This window comes from Sceloporus occidentalis, unplaced genomic scaffold, assembly GCF_023333645.1.
Source record: "Sceloporus occidentalis isolate IW3139 unplaced genomic scaffold, rSceOcc1.0.p SCAF_4, whole genome shotgun sequence".
Taxonomy (NCBI): Eukaryota; Metazoa; Chordata; class Lepidosauria; order Squamata; family Phrynosomatidae; genus Sceloporus; species Sceloporus occidentalis.
In genome coordinates this window covers 3,824,713-3,847,515 of record NW_028316984.1, presented here as the reverse complement: position 1 = coordinate 3,847,515, position 22,803 = coordinate 3,824,713, and the positions used below count along the sequence as shown (strand labels likewise).

Sequence of the window (22,803 nt, the reverse complement as noted above, 5' to 3'; positions counted from 1 at the left end):
TCTATGATTCTGATTCATTTTATGAAGGATATAGACAAGTTGGAGCAGGTTCAAAGAAGAGCAACAAGAAAAATAAAGAGGCATGGAGAAAAAAACATATAAGGAAAGGCTGAAGAGGTTGGTCATAATAAGCTTGGCGAAGGGAAGACTGAGGGGTGATATGATTGTACTCTTTAAATCTCAAAAGAGTTGACAAAGGGGGAAGGAACATGCTTGTTCTCTGCTGCTCCAGAGAGTAGTACCTAGTCTAATGGTTTTACATTACAGGTGGGTAGACTTTGATTGAACTTGAGAAGGAACTTCTTGACAGAGCTGTTCAACAATGGAACCAATCACTTAGAGAGATGGTGGGGGACTTTTTCTTTGGATGTCTTTAAAAAAGAGGCTAGATAGCTTTGTCCCGGGGATGCTCTAGCTGGATCTACTGCTTTAGGAACCTGATGGCCTATGAGTTCCCTTCCAACTCTATGATTCTATGATTCCTTTCCCAACACAGAGGTGTCAGCTTTAGGAAGATGTTGATAGAAATAATAGCACCTTATTTTATGAAATACAGAGGCACTGGAGAGAGAATGAAAAACATGACAGCTCCAGGCCACAAGTGTACAATCTAATCTCAATGCAAAAGAAAAAAGAAGGGAGAGAAAAGGAATTTTTTACAGCTCCACAATTGTTTTATACAAATAACAGATGGTACAATGGTTATCTTCTGGATGTCTAGGAAATTTTTTTCAGATGGACCACCACTCAGAAATCATGCAGGGGAAACAAAAAAAAAAAAAAAAAAAAAAGGAGAAGATCACAAGGTTTTTTTGTTTTGTTTTGAGATTATAATGCTTACTTGAATCGTACATCTTTGCCAAGAGTCTCGATGGCTGTAGCAGCACCAAAAGAGTGCCCCATTACTGCTATCTTCTGTATGTCAATAGAATCCTAAAAATAAACAGACACCATAAGAAAGGAACCAAAGACCTTTCAGTTTCAATTTTCTATTTCAAAAACTGCTACCTAAGACTGAAGACAACACAGTGCTATAATTTATAGAAATTGGTAGGCTAAAGTACACCCTTTTCACTTACCCACAGAACTCAAAGTCACTTATATCTAATGACTAATTAATTCAACTTCTACTTATTAAATCAGATTATAACAATTAGAAATAATTTTAAAAGTGTTCACTGAAATTTCTGTGTTATTTCTCTTAAATCTAATAAGAATCTGCAATAGTACTTTTTAATTCTATCTTATTATTAATGCTTATCCTACAATATATACTAGCATATTTATGGTATAACATATTTATTCTAGTTTAACATTTTATGAAGAAAATATTATTTTCCTTTTCTTTTTTGCCTGCTCCTCGCTTTTATCAAATACTAGCTAACAGAGATCATCATATATCAAACTTCCCATATCAATATTTTACATGCTATTTTGTGCTTAGTTTTAATATTTGGTTCTATTATCTAAAATATATAACCATTCCACTTCTTCCAGATCTTGTCTTTAAGCCCTCCTACATTTCCACATTCCAATTTTTTTTGTTACATTTAATTCATCAGATGGTTTATAACTGTCCTCAAATCTACACTTTTTCAGAAGTTCGTTGCACCTATTTGACAATCTTGTATCTAAATGTTAGCATCCTTTCCTCCAACTCAGTCTCTTTCCAAAGTGTATTTTCCCACCTCATCTCATTCATGTCAATCAAATTTTAGATCTGATTCTAACCAGCAGTGATGACCTGGCTAAAAGGGTGGAAGTGGTGGGATCCTTAGGAGGGAGTGATCAGTGGAAAGGAGAAGCCAAGCATGGTCAGACATACATTCTTGACTTGAGTGTCCATGGATTTTGGTATCCTTGGGAAGTCTTGGAATCAAACCTCAGCGGGACAGGTACAGAAACACCTGATCAGTCTAAATGACATTCAAGTCTCCAGGGCCAGATGCTGTTTAACGTTTACATGAAGCCGCTGGGCGATATCATCCGGAGATTTGGGGCAGACTGTTATCAGTATGCTGATGAAACCCAAATATATTTCTCTATGTCTCGGACTGATGCAGTGACTAAGGATGGCATCTCCCCTCTGAATGCCTGTCTTGGGGTGGTAATGGACTGGATGAGGGAAAACCGACTCAAGCTGAATCCAGGTAAGACAGAGGTACTCATTATAGGAAACCTGAGCCTGGGTATGGAGTTATGTCAGCCAGTTCTGGATGGGGTCACACTTCCCCTGAAAGACTCTATCCGCAGCTTGGGGGTGCTCCTCGACTCATCTCTTCACCTGTCAGCTCAGGTGAATGCGATAGTCAAGAGCACTTGTTATCAGCTTCGGCTGATATGCCAGCTGTGCCCCCTCCTGGAACCGGGAGACCTTGAAACAGTAGTACATGCGCAAGTCACCTCTCGACTGGACTTCTGTAATGCACTCTACGTGGGGCTACCCTCGTGCCAAGTTCGGAAACTTCAACTTGTACAAAATATGGCAACCAGTTTAATTACAGGTACTTCCCGGAAGAACCCTCCCTTCGTACCTACTGTCATCATCAGACCTGGGAGGGAGTGAAAAAGACAGGCCCAGTTCCATCAGGTCTAGCTGTAAATTCTGTGACTTACGTTACTGTCTTTTATCTTATCTTATTTTATTATATTTTCTGTATTTTTATAGCTGTAACCCACCCGGTTTCCTTGAGATTGGGTGGGCTATAAATAAATAAATAAATAAATAAATAAATAAATAAATATTACATCCAAGGGTATTAAAAGATATGGCAAATGTAATCTCAGAGCTAATGTCAATAATCTTTGAGAATTCCTGGAAAACAGGAGAGCTCCCAGCAGAATAGGGAAAAAAGAGAGAGAGAGAAAAGAAAAAAGAAGACCCAAACTATTACTGTCCAGTCAGCCTGACATCATTACCAAGAAAGATTCTAGAGCAGATCATTAAACAACCAGCCTGCAAACACTAAACAATCAGTCTACAAGAAGCAGAAAACAAGCTTGCCCCATCCTCATAATCACTTAAAGTCAACATGGGCTTCTTAAAACAAGTCACATAGTCTATGAGGAGCAATGATAACATAATGTTATCTCTCTCTCTCCTCTCCTCTCTCTCTCTTTTTGGACAAAACTACCACCTTGATACATGAAAGGAATGCTGTGGATATAGCATATCTCGATTTCAGTAAAGCATGTTTGCAAAAAAGCTAGTAAAATGTGGGCTAGACAATGTTATTGTTAGGTGGATTTCTAATTTCTTGACCAACCAAACCCAAAGGGTGCTCAACAAGGCTCCTCTTCATCCTGGACAGAAGTAACCAGTGGGGTGCCAAAGGGTTCTGTCCTGGGCCCAGTGCTATTTCACATCTTTATCACCTACTTGGATGATGGAATAGAGAGCAAGCTTATGAAATTTGCAGATAACACTAAACCAAACACACAATTAAAGCACCCAGGACAGATGGCCATCCAGACTCTGTTTAAAAACTTCCAAAGAAGGAAACACCACCACTTTCTAAGGCAGCATATTCCACTGTCAAAGAGCTCTTACTGTCAGGAAGTTCTTTCTAATGTTAAGGTGGAATCTCTTCCTGTAGCTTGTATCCAATGCTCCATGTCCTATTCAAGCAGCAGAAAACAAGCTTGCCCCATCCTCAATATGACAGCCTTTCCAATATTTAAACAGGGCTATCATATCACTGCCTAACCTTCTCTTCTCTAGGCTAAACATAACCCAGCTCCTTAAATTGCTCCTCATAGACTATGGTTTCCAGACCCTTCACCATTTTGTTCACCCTCTTCTGGACACATTCCAGCTTGTCAATGTGCTTTACAAATTGTGGTGCCCAGAACTGGGTACAGTATTGCAGAGGAAGCTTGATCAAAGCAGAACATAGTACTATTACTTACCTTGATGTAGACACTATACTTCTACTGATGCAGGCTAGAACTGCACTGGCTCTTTTAGCTGTTCCATAACACTGTTGACTCATGTTCAATTTATAGTCTACTAGGACTCCTAGCTCCCTTTCACATGTGGTTTCATTGAACCAGGTGTCCCCATCCTATATCTGTGAATTTTTATTTTTTTTTACCGTAAGTGTAGTACCTGTTGAAATTCATTTTGTTAGTTTTGGCCCAGCTTTCTAATCTATTAAGGTTATTTTCAATTTTGATCTTTTCCTCTGGGAAAAGTCACTCCTACTACCGGTAATTTAGTGTCATCTGCAAATTTGATAAGAATGCCCCCTATTTTTTCATCTAAGTCACTGATAAAGATGTTGAATAGCACTGGGCCCAGGACAGAACCCTGTGACACTCCATTAGTCACTTCTCTCCAGGATGAAGAAGAGCCATTGCTGAGCACTCTTTAGGTTCGGCCTAAAGACTCTCTGTTTAATGATCTGCTCTAGAATCCTTCCTGGTATTGATGTTAGACTAACTGGACAACAATTCTTTGGATCCTCTTTTTTTCTCTTTTTGAAGATAGGGACAACGTTTGTGCTCCTCCAGTCTGCTAGGTCTTTTCTTGTTCTCCAGGAGTTCTCAAATATTATTGTCAATGGCTCTGAGATTACATTTGCCAGTTCTTTTAATACCCTTGGATGTAGTTCATATGGTCCCAGAACCTGGGATTGCTTCAAGGTTGCACGTGTGGTACAAAGCCCCCTTTAAAAGTCTAAATTCCAGCCACACTCACTGCTAAAAAATGTGGCCACTACTATTCATTGCCTTTACCTGTAATTTTCTTTACCTTTAAAAGGATCCAATTAAAGTTCAAAGGGAGCATATTCACTGGTGGTTTTCCAGAATTTATATCAAGCATGAGGTCAACAACCCTAGTGCATTCATCTGCCCTTTGCTGTACCTATAAACCAAGAAAAGATATTAACCATTATCCCTTTGGATGAAAACTTCCAATGCATCCAAATTTTTATTTAACAATTAGACCTTTGTATTTGTCTTTATATGACACCCTTTAACAAGATATTCTTGGAAACTTACACAAAAAATTAAAATAGCACAATAAAATATATAATGTAACAAATGACCTTAAAATTTTATATCAATAATAACAATCCTGAATGAACATGATTTTCTACAACAATTGTGGGAGTTGTGTGACCCTCCAAATGTTGCTGGACTGCAACGTCTTGCAGTCCTTACTCACATAGCCATTCACAAAGAATAATGGGATTGCAGTCCAAATTTAGAAAGCCCACATAAGCAACAAAAGTGACTCAAGAAATATGAATGTTTTTTGTGAAACATGACACCCATTTATCCAGTTAATAAATGAAAGGGGGGAAACCAAGACACACAAATTGTTTTGAACTGGAGTATTCTTTTGTTTGCACTTTGGACAAGCAAAAACAAGAACACTATTTTAATGCATTTATCAGCACATTTGGATGAAAATAGGTTTCTGTGGGGAGTTTATTACTCTATCACATATTACTGAATACTGTCCTATTATGAATTAAGATATGCACCGATTCCTGTATACCTAGAGAAGTGAAATATCTGGAGGTCCACACAATTCCCAACTCTGTTCTAGAATCTTCTGAACTACCTGTCATACTGTTCTAGATTCTTCTGAATTGAAATGAGAAGCTTATCACATGAAACATGTCTTTGGTTAGGGGTTATTACAAGACGTCATTCCTCTTCTGTTATTTTCCTGATGGGAGCCCATTTGGAAAGTGTTTCCTTTACAACAGCAAAGAAATCTGTTAGTGTCCTCCTTTCCCATAATAAAATGGCTTACAAATTGCACAAATGTTCAGGACAGGGTGTTCCACTTTTTAAAATTGTTTTTCCTAGGTATAACCCACTGCTTATTGATCTTGCAGTCTACTTATGTCCCCAGTACAAGTTTTGACAGCCACAACTGCTTCCAAAGAGAATAAGTTACCCAAATGGTTGTCTTTTCCCACATACACCCATTTGGACATCAAGATACTGAGAGGCTCTATTCTGGGCATCTTGGATAAATGAGAAAAGAACTTCAGAGAGGTTCATCTAATAATGGATGTTGTGTGGGTTTTGTGCCAAACACTTCAACTGTTGTCTTTTTTTTTGTGGGTTTTTCAGGCTATGTGGCCATGTTCTAGAAGAGTTTCTTCCTGACGTTTCGCCAGCATCTGTGGCTGGCATCTTCAGAGAATGCTTGCCTGGAAAGAAACTCTTCTAGAACATGGCCACATAGCCTGAAAAACCCACAAAAAACTATGGATGCTGGCGATCAAAGCCTTTGACTTCACTTCAACTATTGCTGGTTCTTTTTTCCTGGTGGTTTTAATTTAATGTTTGTTTTATACTTTTATTTTTAATTGCTTTAATTTTAAATGCTTAATGGGAAATATAAAGTGCTGCTTGTAAAAAATAATAATTCATCTTTCTCTAGCAAGTCACTGTTGTCTCATACTAGCAGATTATCCAAGTGTCAGACAACTCTCCAGGACAGGAGTGGCAATGTGTAGCCCTAAGGCTGTTTTTCCAGCCCTGAACTGCCTTAACTTTCCTCCAAAAGAAAGGATGAACTGCAGAAAAGTACAAAATATAAATTTTTCAAAATGAGAAATGCATTTTTAGTCACTCCTCCTTCATATGACTCTTTGAAGGTCCCAAGGCCAAAAAACTGGCCTTCAGACTCATTAACATTGCCCACCTCTGCTCCAGAAAAAATACTATTAATACTATTAATATAAATACTAAGTATTCCATGTTCCATCAATCTTGAACGTGTTCTAAAATCACTTTCATTTAAATCAAGCAGGCTTGGAGTCAATCCAGGGAGAAAGGAGGGACATAAATTCAATAAAGAAAGAAAGAAATATATCCAAAGGGAATTAAGCATGCTTAATTTTGGCTGGGGTGGTCCTGTAGATAGGAACAAAAGCCAAAGGTACTTCCTGAGTTTGAAACGTATTATTTAAGATGACCTCTGACTGGGAGGTGACATGATTCGACAGTGGAACACACTCCCTTGAAGCGTAGTGTAGTCTCCATCCCTGGGGGGGGTCTTTAAACAGAGCCTTGATGGCCATCTGTCAGGGATGCTTTGATTGAGAGTTCCTGCATGGCAGTGGGTTGGACTGGATGGCCCTTGTGGTCTCTTCCAACTCTACGATTCTATGATTCTATGATAGCATCTTCATGTCATATAGAAGGGGTCATGTCATATAGGAGTGGTGTCATATAGAAGATGGAAGGAACTTGTTTTCTGCTGCTCCAGAGAGTAGGCCCAAAGCAATGGATTCAAATTACAAGAAAGGATATTCTACCTAAACATTAGAACGAGCTTCTTAATAGTAAGAGGAGTTTCTTGTTAACGAAAAGGAAGTACTTGCCACACTAACCTATTCTAAACCACCAGAAAACAGCAATTTAAGGCAAGTTCAAATGTTGCTGTTTGGAAATGCTTGTAAAAAATGTAAAATCTGCTTGACTAGGAGTGACAGAGGAAAAACATGAGCAAAGGATGCCATAAATTGCTACCCGTCCACTTTCTTCCACATTTTTAGACACTGTTTCCATATGAAATACCAACATATTCCCCAAAGCTAATCAAATATAATCTGGAATGAAGGGTTTCCCACAGCATAAGAAACACTGAGACATCAGAAATAATGTCCCCTGGATGATACATTTTTGACAACAGCGTCAAATACCTGCTGATGACGCAAACACATTTCATCTTCATTTGCTTTTAATTTCCGATAGTAGATCCACTCCTTGTGTAGCTCTGAAACTCTCCCTTTTGCTTCTGAAACAGGTTTCTCCTTGTAGTAATATGTAGCTGAAGCAGACTGGTCTCTAATACAAACAAAAATGAGACCACGAAGAAGAAGCATGAGCTTTTGTAGACATAAGTCTGCTTCCACAGTGATTCCTGTCCAAATGCATCTGACTTGTGTGTACGAAAGCTCATGCTGCCAACTTCTTTCTTTAGTTAGTCTTAAAGGTGCTACAAGATCTTTCTACATACTGATTCTACAGACTAACACAGCTATATCTTTGTATTCTATATTCTACTGTATATAAGTTCATTAATATTCACTAATCTCTGTACTGAGCAATCCATAATTTAATTTCAGGATGTTTTACTAAAGAGAATTTGTAGTCTGAATGGTATGCATTATTAATTATAACTTTAAATTTTAAGAATTTCTCATACCTGTTAATCCAATAAAAAGAACACTTTCAATTGTTATGAAATTAAATGGGGACAGAACCCTGAATAACTTCTTACAAGGCAGAACAGGTAGAAGGTCTCTTCCACAGTTGTCACATTCAACTTTTTAAAAAGGGAAATTATTCAGTTTAAGATCATCTAGAAAAATCCCTTAACTCAGTGGTTCTCTACCTGTGGGCCGCAACCCCTTTGGGTGTCACAGGGGTCGCCTAAGACCATCAAAAAACGCATATTTTTAATTACAGTTATGAAGTAGCAATGGAAATAATTTTATGGTTGGGGGTCAGTCTTATAATGAATAAGCAGAGCTTTATTTGCCTGGTCTACTAGAAAGACCAAAATAAGGGATATATTTGGAATCAGACAAAATCTTCATACAGGATTCAATGGCAACCAGAGAGGAATTTGCCAAGAGATGTGGTCATTTATTTTGTGAGACAAAATAGCTACATCACCTTAAGATACTGATAACTGACAATAAAAGAATTTGTACTTTTTAAGGATATACCACTAAGAGTCTTTCGAACGAGAAAAGAATATGTGTTTTGACATGTAAACTTATACTTGCAATACCAGAAAAGATGAATTTTGGGAAGAATTTTATTGGTTGGATTAAATCAATAAATGACATTCAGTGAGCTCAGATTTTGAAAAATGGAGATTTCACTAAACCCTGCATGGTTATATTTTTAAGATAATATGTTTTTAGTGATTTTATATTTTAAACTTGTTATATTAATGTGATTTTTTAAATTGTGCTTTTAAAATTGGACTTTTAAAAACATATTTTGTGAGCACCCCTAGCTCGAATTTAGGAAAAAAGTGGCATATTAAATACACAAATAAAAATGTTTCAAAGGGAAAACAGGCAGGGGTATCCTTTATTATCTTTGTTATTTTTGTTGGTGGTGGAGGTCCTCAGCAGGTGATAAGAGAAGAAAAAGCAATCGAGGGAGTCATTATCACATTTTTAAGTTAAAGACTTTTACTGATGATCTTGTGATATTTTTTAGAGGACCCTTTAGAGAGTATTGAGATTTTAAACTCAATCTTGAAAGAATATGGTGACCTGGCTGGTTTTAAAATTAATAAAGTTAAAACAGTTATCCCTCTGTACTCACCTCCTCCTTGCCGCCGGCGCGGAACCTCCTCCTCGCTGTCGCACTGCCTTGGCTTCCTTGCCGCCACAGCTGGGGGAAAGGCCGGGTGGGTGTGTTGGAGGCCAAGAAGCCTCCAGCCTGCCACCCAGCGCTTCGTCGGAGGTGGTGGCGGCGAGGAGGCCGAGGCAGCGGAGAAGCAGCAGCAGAGGCCTCCACACCGCCGCTGCTGCCACCGGTGGGCCGGACAGCAGTCTGGAGGCCTCTTGGCCTCCAGGAGCAGCACCTGGCCTTCCACAGCGGCAGCAGTGGCAGCAAGGAGGCCTCTGGTGCTGCTGCTCCACGAAGCCTCCAGCCTGCCACCTGGTGCTTCCATGGAGGTGGCGGCGGCGGAGAGGAGGCCAAGGAGGCATCTGGTGCTGCTGGTCCGCCTCCTCTCCACCACCACCACCACCACCACTGCAGAAGGGCCAGGTGGTGGTCCAGAGGCCTCTTGGCTACCTGGAGCAGCACCTGGTTTTCCACAGTGGCAGCAGCAGTGGCGAGGAGGCCAAGGTAGCGAGGAGGCCTCTGGTGCTGCTGCTCCATTGCCTCTGCCTCCTTGCCACCAGGGCTGAGGAAAAGGCCAGGTGCTGCTCCTGGAGGCCAAGAGGCCGCCGGGCTGCCACCTGGCCCTTCTGTGGAGGTGGCAGCGGGGGTGGCAGAGAGGAGGCGGAGCAGCAGCACCAGAGGCCTCCTTGGCCTCCTCACCGCCGCCGCTGCAGAATGGCCAGGTGGTGGGCTGGAGGCCTGTTGGTCTTCAGCAGCAGCACCCAGCCTTTCCACGGCGGTGGCGAGGAGGCTGAGGTGGTGAGGAAGCCTCTGGCGCTGCTGCTCTGCCTCCTCTCTGCTGCCGCCATCTCCGTGGAAGGGCTGGGTGGCGGGCAGGAGGCTTCTTGGCCTCCAACACCCCCACCTGGCCTTTTTCCCCGCCATGGTGGCGAGAAGGCTGAGGTGGCGGTGGCAGCAAGACGGAGGTTCTGTGACAGCGGCAAGGAGGAGATAAGTACAGAGGGAAGGAACAAGGGAGGGACGCAGGGGGGAAATTAAGGAAGGAAGGAGGGAGGGAAAGTGGAGGGGAGGAGAGGAGGGGGACAATGGACGGGTTTGCCATGCGTGTATGCTCAAATCCGTGTATAAGGAGGGCCCACTGTGTTAAAATGCAAATCAATTAAAATTGTGTCTTGAGGAAAGGTGGGAAAGAAATAAAATGTATTATTATTATTAGTATTACTATATTACTATGCTTGTTATTTGCTGTGGCTGAAGGAGTGGATAACATTGAAAAACAAAGTCACTGCAATTGCAATTCAACATCTTTATCAATGACTTGGATGACAAAACTGGGGGCATACTCATCAAATTTGCAGATGACACCAAATTAGGAGGAAAAGCTAATACTCCAGAGGTGTAAGATCCAGCAACTTCCACCCAGAAATCCACAACAACTTGTTCCAAAAAGAAATGAAGTTTATTGAAGACACAGGTAGATGTGACCAGACAAACGTTTAAGCAGAATCTAACAAGCCAAGCCTCAAACACCTAGTTAAAACACACATTCCCTCCCACCTTTTTTTCCTGTGGGCACTGCACCCCCCCTCTATGCATGAGAAGCAGACTCCCTGGCCTTGAAGACACTCACAGATGTCTCTGCCTAATCACTGCATTCCATTCCCAGGCAGCAAACTATAGCAACTAACTAGCTACCAGCAAACCCATCCCCCCATCCCTAACAGCAGGCAGAACTACAACTTAAAGCAATTATTAAGCAAGATGAACAGTGACTATAGAACCTGTGAATATTGATTGGTAATTGACTTTGGAGTTCTGACAAGAGGACAGGATCAAAATTCAAAATGACCTGAATAGACTAGAAAGCTGGGCCAACACGGAGAAAAATAAAATGCACAGATATAGGATGGGGGACACCTGGCTGAACGAGACTACGTGTGAAAGGGATCTAGGAGTCCAAGTAGACCTCAAGTTGAATATGAGTCAACAGTGCGATGTGGCAGCTAAAAAAGCCAATGCATTTTTAGGCTGCATCAATAAAAAGTATAGTGTCTAGATCAAGAGAAGTAATAATGCCACTATCTTCTGCTTTGGTCAGGCCCCACCTGGAATATTGTGTCCAGTTCTGGGCATCACGATTCAAAAAGGATGTTGGGAAACTGGAGCATGTCCAAAGGAGAGTGACTAAAATGGTGAAGGGTCTGGAAACCATGTCCTATGACAGCAGTTCCCAACCTTTGTTGGGCCGCGACCCCCATTGCAGCTGAAAGTCCCGCCCGCGGCCTCCCTGATTGGTTGGGAGGCCAGGAAGGGGCGGGACATTTGACCGCCTACAAGCCCCAGCGGCCTTTGCAGCCAGAGGTTCCACCCTTTCCTGGCCTCCCAACCAATCAGGGAGGCCACTGGTAAAGAAGGGGTGGGACTTCCAGCTGCAAAGACTGCTGGGGCTTGTAGCCCCATCCCCATCCCCTTCTACCGCGGGTGCCTGGCACCCGTGGGCAGAAGTGGAGGAGGCGGCCTCGTCCCTGCCCCCGTCCCCTCGCGGTGCCATCGCTGCCACCCGCGGGGAGAAGAGGAGGAGGCCGCGGCCTCATCCCCATCTCCTCGCGGGTGCCTTTGCTGGCACCCGCGGGCAGCAGGGGAAAAGGAGGAGGCAGCCGCAGCCCCAGCCCCTTCTCCTCGAGGATGCATTTGCCGGCACCCGTCAGGAGAAGGGGAAGAGGAGGAGGTGGAGGCAGCCCTGGCCCCTTCTCCTTGAGGGTACCTTCACCGGCAGCCGCAGCGAGAAGGGGAAGTTGAGAAGCCGGACGCGGCCTCGTCCCCGTCTCCTTGCGGGTTCCTTCGCTAGTTCCGGCACCCGCGGGGGAGGAGGGGGAGGCAGGGAAGTATCCCAATTTGGCAACCCCCGAGAAAGGGTCGAGTGACCCCCAAAGGAGGAACAACTTAGGGAGTGGGGATGTTTAGCCTGGAGAAAAGAAGGTTAAGAGGTGATATGATAGCCCTGTTTAAATATTTGAAGGGATGTCATATTGAGGAGAGAGCAAGCTTGTTTTCTGCTGATCCATAGAACAGGACCTGGAACAATGGATGCAAGCTAAAAGAGATTCCATCTCAACATTAGGAAGAACTTACTGAGAGTAAGGGCTGTTCGACAGTGGAACACACTCCCTCAGAGTGTGGTGGAGTCTCCTTCTTTGGAGCGGTCTTTAAGCAGAGGCTGGATAGCCATCTGTTGGGGATGGTTTGATTGAGATTTCCTGCATCGCAGGGGGTTGGACTGGATGGCCATTGTGGTCTCTTCCAACTCTACGATTCTATGATTCTGTGACTTTTATCTCAAATTTGGGTGGCATGGATTTCTTTGGTATGAGAAAGTCAAAACAGATAGAGAAATTAATCATTGTTATGTTAGGAGATCTTCACTGACAATTTGAAGATATAAAGTTTCATTTTATTCTAAATTACCCCTTTTGGAATTCAGCACATGAAGCCTTATATAGAAAAGAGATTTAAAGGATAAGTGGTGACATATAAAGAGTCCTGTTGGAAAATGGACAATATAGAATGGAACACAGAGAAGAAATGGAAGCAGAATGATATGCAATTTATTGGTTTTCATATAGACAATAACAAAGCCCTGTCTTACATGGGTTAAATAAAATTACCTTCCCCCTGTTTAATTGGCAGGGAGACTGGGTGATGCATGGTCCAAGCCCCAGTTCTGGTGCAAACAGACCCCACAATGTCTGGCCCTTTCAACACCAGAAAGGGTGTATACTCCCCTTAAAATGAATTAAAATACCATAATCTGTACATCTAAGACCATGGGTCTTCCCCGCTAACTGCCTGTGTAAAGTTTTTCCCCTCCCACTGTTGGGTCCTTGCACTATTTGCCTTGTTCCCTCTATAACAGTTTGACTATTTCAGTGGGCCCTCCTTATCTGCGGATTTGCCATCTGTGGATTTGAGCATCTGTGGATGGCAAGCCTGCATTGTCCCCAATGGTAGCACACATACAGCTGTGCTGCCATTTGGGATAAAAGTCCTTCATCCCCTCCTCCTTTCCTCCCTCCCCTCCTTCCCTCCTGCCTTCCTCTTTGCCCCAGGCCTAGCACCCAGGATGGGGCCTCTGGGCTCTGAGATGCAAGCCCCAGCCCTGGTGCTGGCTCCCTCCAGCCACGGGAGCTCTAGATTAATCCCCAGAGCCCCATTGGCCGGAGGGAGCCAGTGCCAGGCTTGAGTCTTGCAGCCCAGAGGCTCCATCCTGGGTGCTATGCCTGGGGACAGGGGATCCGAGACTCAAGCCGGGCCCATGGTTGACTGGGTGGCAGACTCTGGCCTCAAAGTCAAGCTGGGGCAGAGGAAGGGAGGAGAAGAAAGCAGTGAAGGAAGGGGGAGTTTGGGGGACTCCAGTCCCATTGTGCCACATGGCTGCATCGCCATTAAGGACAATGGGACTTGAGCATTCACAGATTTTGGTATTGGCGGGCGGGGGGGGGGGGTCTGGAACAGATCCCCTGCAGATACCAAGGGCCCACTGTATCACTCCTGCCTTCCAAAATACTGTCTCCTTCCCCCAAATCTATACCAACCAATGTTCTTGTGTTGGAATTACATCTTCCTTTGATCTTTGGGCATAGACAAGTCTTGCAGCAGTATTATAGCATTGTTCCATATAGTCTCTCTAGTTGCCCTTTTATAATTCTGAGTAAGTACTGTAAAACACTTGTTTCTTCAGGTATTTTATCTTTAAAATCTCTTCCAAGATCATATGAATCTGAGATTTCCATAGCATTGAGCCATGGCAGTTCAAGTAGTGACATGTGCATTATTTCTCTAGTGTAAGGGATTTTGTTGTTGTTGTTGTGTACCTTCAAGTCATTTCCAGCTTATGGCAACCCTATCACAAGGCAAGTTTCTTCAGAGGGGGTTTGCCATTGCCATCCTATGAAGCTGAGAGAGTGTGACTTACCCAAGGACATTCAGTGGGTTTCATGGCTCAGTGAGGATTTGAACATTGGTCTCCACTCCAGAGCCATAGTTCATCTCACATACCACCACACCACACTGGCACCAACCAATATACTGTACTATAGACGGGACAATACATTAATCACATGTTCAGAAGAGATGCTTCGTCGACTGGTGAGAGTTACACCATTGAACACAATCACATGATATGACAAAAAGATATCATAGCATATGATTGTACTCAATTGTTTATTTTGTGTTTGGCCTGCATTGCTTTCTGATTGGTATTTGGAAGGTAAACATGATCTTGATTTGCAGGTCTAATTTTATTGAAGCATAGTATATCTGAGGAAACCTCAGTGTGAAAGGAAACATGATAATAAAAAAAAATGAATGCCTCTTACTGTGTAGTTGGACCCTTCAGTTCTAATTCTAGTAGATCAATCTTCCACATTTACAGTATGAACACAGTACTTGTTTAAATACGTGTTTTCTCAACCTGTAAGAAACTCACACGTGTAGAATACATACCTGTGCTCAACAGCAGCAACAACAAAACCCTGAGATGCCATTTCAATACAAATTGCTGAATATATACTTCTGTTGATATAAACAAGACAATTAAATATATATAGATTAGTTCAATTCTGACAGAATTCATAAGCCATGTGCCAGTTACATTTGCTTTATTTCTCATTATTATTATGTTACTGTTTTTGATATTATTAGCTTTATTTAGAAAACACCTTAAAGTTTCTGCATGAACTATTAAGATTGCAAAGGAACACAAACCAACACAAGATTACAAACCAAATTACTTGCAAGTGTACAGTTTCATATATAAAACATAAAAGAGGAAAAAAGAGATGAGGAAGATATAGGAAAAGAAACAAATCCAGGCAACAATTTTTGATATGTAGTCAACAGTATTGTCTGGTGTTATTATCCTCAATCTGCAACTCAGGAGTGGGAGATGAGGCTGAGAGAGATATTTAATCTATCCAGTTTCCCTATCGTGCTTCATGTCTTATTAAAGGTGTATTATGACTATTTTTCAACATGGTTGGCAGGTTTAAATCACGCTGGTTTAAATCTTGGTTCAAACCAAATGATATTTTTTTTAACCACTCCTGGGTTTTTTAAAGTGATTTTTCATATCTATATTTATATTTTAAAATTGGCTATTATCACTATTTCCCAACCCTCTTACATGAAAAACATGACTGTTTCAATTTAAATATTTTACCTTCAACAGTTTATTAGCAACTATTCATTGTTAGGACTAGTATCCAGTGTCAGTTGCTTCTGTTTAATAACTTCATTTTATAGTGCAAGGAATACCATTCAGAAACAATATTTCAATTAATCTGAGGGCCAAAAAGGGTGGACTGGGGCCACACTGGCACTGTTTGCAGCAGGACCATGGCAACCACAAGTGCGCAGCCCCAATGCAGTCCAAATGAACCGCTGCAAGGAACGGAAAAGATCCACTCCTTCCTGGGCTTGGTTTGGGCTGACTTAGGTGGCCTGAGCACAGCCCTGGTGTGGGTTGGGGGCATACATCATCTAAACGTCATCTAAACCCCCAAGCCACCCAGAAGCCGCCTTAAAAAGCCCATTTGTTTCAGGCCTAAGTTCAATCAAAAGAACTTTGAGAGTACTTTGTATGCTCTATTATGTACCTTTATGTATTATTATATATGTTCGTTTATTGGCCTTTTACATATGTTCAGATTTAATAGGAACAATCAGTAAACAAATATTGTGTTTTACTGAAAGATGTAAATCATATAAAAGCCTAATCATGGCTCAGGTCCACACTATTTGGCATACAGTTTCTCCTGGTATGAACTGACCCGGACTCCTCTGGAGAAGCCTTCTCTCTGTCCCAGCACCATCACAAACACGGTTGGTGGGGACACGAGAAAGGGCCTTCTCAGTGGCTGCCCCTAGACTCTAGAACTCCCTGCCCAGGGAGATCAAAATGGCTCCCTCTTTTATGGCCTTCCGCTGGCAGGTGAAGAAATTGCTATAAGGACAGGCTGGGACATTGGACCAGTTTAAAAATTCTTTTTAATTTACATTTTTAAAAAATGTTTTTAATTGTACTGTTTTTAATGCTGTGAAGCTGCTCTGAGTCCCAGTCCTGGGGAAAAAAGCGGGATACAAATAAATATATAAATAAAAATAAATAAATAATCATCAAATTATAGAGTTGGAAGAGACCCCAAGGGCCATCCAGTCTAATCCCATTCTGCCATGCAGGAACATGCAATCAAAGCACCCCTGACAGATGGCCATCCAGCCTCTGTTTAAAAGCCTCAAAAGAAGGAGACTTCACCACCCTTCAAAGAGTTATTTGGGTGGCATGAATTTCTTTGGTATGATAATATTAAAATGGATAAAGAAATTAATTATCATTATGTTAGGAGATCTTTATTGACAATAGCTCTTTCTGTCTGGAAGTCCTTCCTAAGGTTGAGGTGGAATCTATTTTCTTATACTTTGAATCTGTTGCTCTGGGTCCTAATCTCTGGAGCTACAGAAAACAAACTTGCTCCATCTTCAGTATGGCATCCTTTCAAATATTTAACAGGGCAGTCATATCACCTCTTAGCCTTCTCTTCTCCAGACTAAACATACCCAACTCCCTAAGTCACTCCTAATAGATCACGGTTTTCAGACCTTTCACCATTTTGGTTGGCCCCTTCTGGACACGCCCCAGCTTTTTGAATTATGATGCCCAGAACTGGACACAGCATTCCAGGTGAGGTCTGTCCAAAGCAGAATAGAGTGGTACTAGTTGCACTACCTTTTTAGCTGCTGCATCACACATATTTAACTATAATTTAAATAATATTTAACTTATTTAATGTAATATGTATTTATTTATTTAGTATTTAATTTAATTCGTATATATAACCTATGGTCTACTAGGATTCCTAGATCCTAGTCTTGTTAAGCCAGGTGTCCCCTATCCTATATCTATGCATTTCATTTCTGCTTAAGTGCAGTACCTTACATTTCTCCCAGTTGTTTTGGTCCAGCTTTCTAATCTATTAAGGTCATTTTGAATTTTGATCCTGTCCTCTGGAGTGTTGACTACTTCTCCTAATTTGGTGTCATCTGCAAATTTCATAAGCATGCCTTCTATTCTATTATCCAAGTCATTCATAAAGATGTTGAACAGGACTGTGGCATCCCACTGATCACTACTCTCCAGGATGAAGAGGAGCTCTTTGGATTTGGTTGGTCAACCAATTACAAATCCACCTAACAGTAGCCTTGTCTAACCTACATTTTACTAGCTTGTTTTGCAAGAATATCATGGAAGACCTTGTCAAAAGCCTTACTGAAATCAAGTTATGCTATATCAATGGCATTCCCTTCATCTAACAAGCTAGTAATTTTATCAAAAAAATAAGGTGAGTCTGCCATGGCTTGTTTCTGAGAAACCCATGTTAACTTTTAATGATTATGGCATTTCTTCCTAAATGCCTGCAGCCTGCCTGTTTAATGATCTTCTCTAGAACCTTTGCTGGGGTTGATGATTGAACAGAAATTGTTTGGGTCCTCTCCCCACCCCCGCTTTTTTTTAAAGAGACAGACAACGTTTGCCCACCTCCAGTCTGCTGGGACGTCTCCTGTTTTCCAGGAATTCTCAAAGATTATTGCCAGCGGCTCTGTTATTACATTACTTTAATACCCTTGGATGTAGTTCATTCAGCCCTAATGCAAGCAAGATGAAGATTTTGACATGGGTGCTTATCTAAACGCCAGTAAAATGTCCCTGAAGCGCGAGGATGTGAAAGCTGGTCGCGCCTCTGAAACGTCAGTGAAGTGTCCTGTAACCTCTACTGTCCTTGATTCATTCACGGAGCAGCCATTTCCTATTAACAGGAACTTTACGTTAAAAGGAAATGGCTGCTCCATGAATGACTGAAGGACGGTAGAGGTGAGGGGACACTTCCCTGATGCTTCAGAAGCGCAACCGGCTTTCACACCCTCGTGCTTCAGGGACATTTTACTGGTGTTTACCCCACGATAAGCACCCATGTCAAAATCCATGGTGAGTGCCGGTGTGAAAATCTTCAATGATGCTTACATTTCTATTATACTCTTACTATATATGGTATATATAAGGGCTTTGGGGGGGTACGTCTGCAGCAAAAGGAAGAAGGAAATGGTAGGGTCACTGTGTGGAGAAGATGGCAAAATGCTAACAGGGGACAGAGAAAAGGCAGAATTACTCAACACCTTCTTTGCTTCAATATTCTCAGAAAAGCCAAAGTGTGCTCACCCTGAGGACAATGGATCAGAGGACAGAATGGGGGAATTTCAGCACAGAATAAATAAATAGATAGTACAGGAATATCTGGTTAATCTAAATGAATATAAGTTTCCAGGACCAGATGAACTACAGTTGTCCCTTCCCTTACATGGGGGATCCGTTCTGGACCCCCCCCCCCCCCACACGCGTAAGGGAAAAAACACGGATGCTCAAGCCTCATTCAAGTGAATGGGGTTGTGCCCACAGCGGCGCATGCACCATCACCTTTCCCAGCATGTGGTGCTGCTCATTCTGGCACAGCTTCCAGCATATGCTGGAAGCTGCATAAGGCGTGTCTGCGTATGACGCGGGCACACGGTACATCCAAGGGTATTAAAAGAACTGTAAAATTGCCATTGGCAATAATCTTTGAGAACTACTGGAGAACAGGAGAAGTCCCAGCAGACTTCTAGAGCAGATAATTAAACAGAGAGTCTGTGAACATCTAGAAGGCAATTCCATAATGACAAAAAGTCAACATGAATTTAAGAAAACAAGTCATGCCAGATAAATCTGATCTATCTATATATATATATGAATGAAATTACCAGCTTGGTAGATGAAGGGAATGTTCCAGGTCCTGTTCTCTGGTGCAGCAGAAAACAAGCTCCCTCCTCAATATGACATCCCTTCAAATATGTTTCTTCGGGATTATGGTATTATCTGGATACATTCAAGTATCAGAAATCGGCTTCATTCTTTCAGAGATATACTACACTACTAAAATGCAATATTACCTGAATGCTCCAAGTCCATGGGAAAAAATAATGAGGGGGTATTTTTCTCCAGGCTTGAACACTGCATTCCATTTTGCTGGACATGTCACTGAGCCTAGACAGAACAGAAGAGCTGTTGGTAATATTTCTAACTTTTATGATTTAGGAAACTTGAATTTCATATTCTCATGCAAACAATCCTATGTTTCTAGAACAAAACTTCTTTACACATTCCAAATATTCCAATGGGCTTGTGCATGTTTGAGGTGGGACCAGCCAAATTATTCAGTCGGGCTGTCCCAAAAGTGATTTCCCCATTCACTGCCCTACTCCCCTGCTGTAAACCTGAAGATGCACTTTCTGTACTTTCCAGGGGTGAGATGGACCTTAATAATTCTGCAGGTATGTAACTTGCCTTTTGGAAGTATATAAGAGAGGTTTGCCTTTCTTTTTTGAGATCTGTTTTACTATAATTGCAAAGCATTCATGCATTCCAAAAATATAATTTTTGACCCTATCCCTGAAAGCTGTTTAAGTTTTCTTAAGACAGCATGCTATGTCATTTTGGATGCATGGAAGATAGGAAAGTAAATATTCTGGTTTCAATGGGTTCTGCTATTAGTGAAACCTTAAAGCAAGGCAAGAATATGACTGTGTGAGCCACACTGTTAATATTATAAACTTAATTTTAGTGGGTTTTTGTTTCTCAAAACAGATCCAGACAATCCAATGTGAATAGAGTTTCATATTCTTATGCTCTTGGAACACTCTTCACCACATTTCAGAAGTAATGTTTTACTCCTTTCTTCCCAAGAGCACGAAAATGACCCTGCCCCAATTCTGCAAAATACTATAAGAGATATGAAATTTAAAACCAGCTAAATGCCATTTCCCTATGCAGATATCCTGGGATACATATCTTTTGTACAAGAATCACATCATCAGAATCTATGTCATGAACAGTGCTGATTGAAGGTAACCAATATGAACATATTCTTCTAAGTGGCACACAAAGATAATCCTTTTACTTGAGAGCAAGGAGCTGAAGCAAAAGATCTGCAGAAAATATTTTTTATTGGGACTGAATCTATTCATAATCTAGTCCAAAACTTACCAAAAAAACAGGCAAAAATGAACTCTCCTAATGTCCGACGTATGTTAAGAAAATCAGCTAGTCCATAATAATATTCTTTCTTAGGAATCCACAATGTTTCTTCACTACTTGTTCCATTTTGGGCAGGGTAATACAGACGTAAAAAAACTCCCTGTTATTGAACAACAAAATTGAAATTGTTTAAACTGAAAAAGGGAAAAATGAAAAGAAACATGAGTTAATAAGTTAGCTGTACTCTATCTTAAACCCAATCATTTTTTAAAATGCCCTAAACTTTACAATTAAAATGTCCTATGTTTCTCAATCAAACTTTATTTGTTGTTAAGAAACAGAGTAAGAACTAATTTTGAACTTTCCCTCAATGTGGAAGAAGTCATATTTATCATAACTTGAGTCGCATTTAGTCTCTCTTCAATTTCTGTACCAGTTCCTTTGTGACAATTTAATGCAACCAGCACAATGAAGCAATAAAAGATTTTGTGGACTTCACATCTTTGTACTTCAGGTGGGTATTGTTCATGCAAATGCTCTACACGCATTTTGTAGATTAAAACAAAAACAACTAGCACAACAGTGATGAAACCCACAAGCTAGACATTTTTCTGAGATCAGTTGTATAGCAATAACAATAGCAAGTGCATTTCTATACCGCTTATCAGTGCACTTAAGCACTCCCTAAGCCATTTATAATGTGTAAGCTAATTGCCCCCAACAAGCTGGGTACTCATTTTAGTGCCCTTGGAAGGATGCCAGGCTGATTCAACCCTGAGCTCCTGGCTGGTAAGTGGCTGCAGTATAGGCATTTAACCACTGCGCCACCAAGGTTCTGGTATAGCTACCGTGTCTTTCTCTAACACTGTAATAGTCAAATGCTATACAAAACAAATTATCCTATTTGTCTGAAATATGGTATAGACTAGAGAATCTAGCTGGTTATATGATGTGAATTCATTTTGCAATAAATGAAAGACAGGACAAATGTTTGATTTATTGTTCATGACAATATGAATATGGCAGAAAAGCAAGGCATGAGGATAAGCATCTATGTTTGTCTTGTTTTATTTTTGTTCCCCCCCTCCCCCGAGTAAAGCCCAAATCCCTTTAAGGTTACAAAGAGGAGGAGGACAACAAAAGGGTTGTCTTTGAAAAGTGCTCAGAAATTTCAGTTTGCGCAAAGAGATGCAGCTAGGTTGCTAAGTGGAACTGGCTGTGGAACACGCAACTCTCTTGTTGTAATATCTCCACTGGCTGCAGGTCCACTAAATCCCTTTATTGGGAGAAAGGTGGGTTATAAGTAAATAATCATAATCATAATCGTAATAGTAACAATAACAACACAGAGAGAAATCTTTTTGCTCAGTATTTTTAGTCTTTTTTAAAAAAAATTGAGCATGTAAACCTATACACATAAATATACTATAAGCATAAATATACAGATTAACATGCACATAAATAAAACAAAACACATCAAACACAGAGAACATAAGACATAATAGCATACATACCTAGAAAACCAACTACTTCTGTCAGAGGTGCTTTGATTGTGCTTTGATTGCATGGCAGGGGGTTGGACTGGCTAGCCCTTGCGGTCCCTTCCAACTCTATGATTCTATTAAACTAAACACTAAAGCAGTTGTAAGGGGTCTCCTTATACAGAGGGCAAGTGAAATAAAAAAACAGATTAGAAAAACAGAAACTGTTAACTGAAGAGTTGAGGGAAAATGAGGAGAAATTAAAACAACCCAAAAATAACAAAATTAAGAATAAAATAAAATTTCTGGAAGGACAACTTAAAGCAGAAATCAGATGAAATAGCAGTGGAGCTGAAAAAAAGCAAAACAAAGGAACTTTGAAAGTGCTAATAAAATTGGCAAATGGTTGGCTAAAAAAATTAAAAAGGCAAGAAACTTTAAATAATTGATGAAATCAACGAAAATGGTAAAATAATAAACTATCAGGAAGGTATCAAAAAGCATTTAAAGATTATCAAAAACTATATCAAGAAGGGAGGACAGCACCAGATTTTGCAAAAGAAATGAGACAATTATTAGACAGAAAGAAAGTAGATACAATCAATAAAGAACAGAGAGAGAAATTAAATGCTCAGTTTAGTAAAGAAGAGGTTCTGGAGTCCATACAGAGGTTAAAAGAAGGCAAAGCACCAGGGCCAGACGGTTACACTGCTAAATTTTATAAAATATTTAGAACTGAACTGGTAGAAGCATTATGTGAGACACTAAATCAAATAACCAAATGCGGAATACCTGCAACATGGGAAAGAGCAACTGTTGTGCTAATCCCAAAAGAAGGAAGGGATAAATCTTTAG

The 22,803-nt window shown here is 41.0% G+C and overlaps 1 protein-coding gene across 6 annotated transcripts in view; it reads right to left on the bottom strand.

Annotated features, from left to right (window-relative positions):
• The window catches only part of LOC149313433 (platelet-activating factor acetylhydrolase-like), a 36,019-nt gene that overhangs the window by 5,760 nt on the left and 7,456 nt on the right, over window positions 1-22,803 (bottom strand). For 5 of the 6 annotated variants that reach the window (XM_089523202.1, XM_089523199.1, XM_089523200.1 and 2 more), the window contains exons 3-8: window positions 20,477-20,627; window positions 19,384-19,477; window positions 14,848-14,916; window positions 7,674-7,818; window positions 4,754-4,867; window positions 842-933 (exon numbers count right to left, since the gene is read on the bottom strand). In XM_089523202.1, coding sequence (XP_089379328.1) covers window positions 842-933; window positions 4,754-4,867; window positions 7,674-7,818; window positions 14,848-14,916; window positions 19,384-19,477; window positions 20,477-20,627 — 665 coding nt within the window. The remainder of the gene's footprint in view (window positions 1-841; window positions 934-4,753; window positions 4,868-7,673; window positions 7,819-14,847; window positions 14,917-19,383; window positions 19,478-20,476; window positions 20,628-22,803) is intronic. The other variant, XM_089523205.1, reaches the window with a different exon arrangement.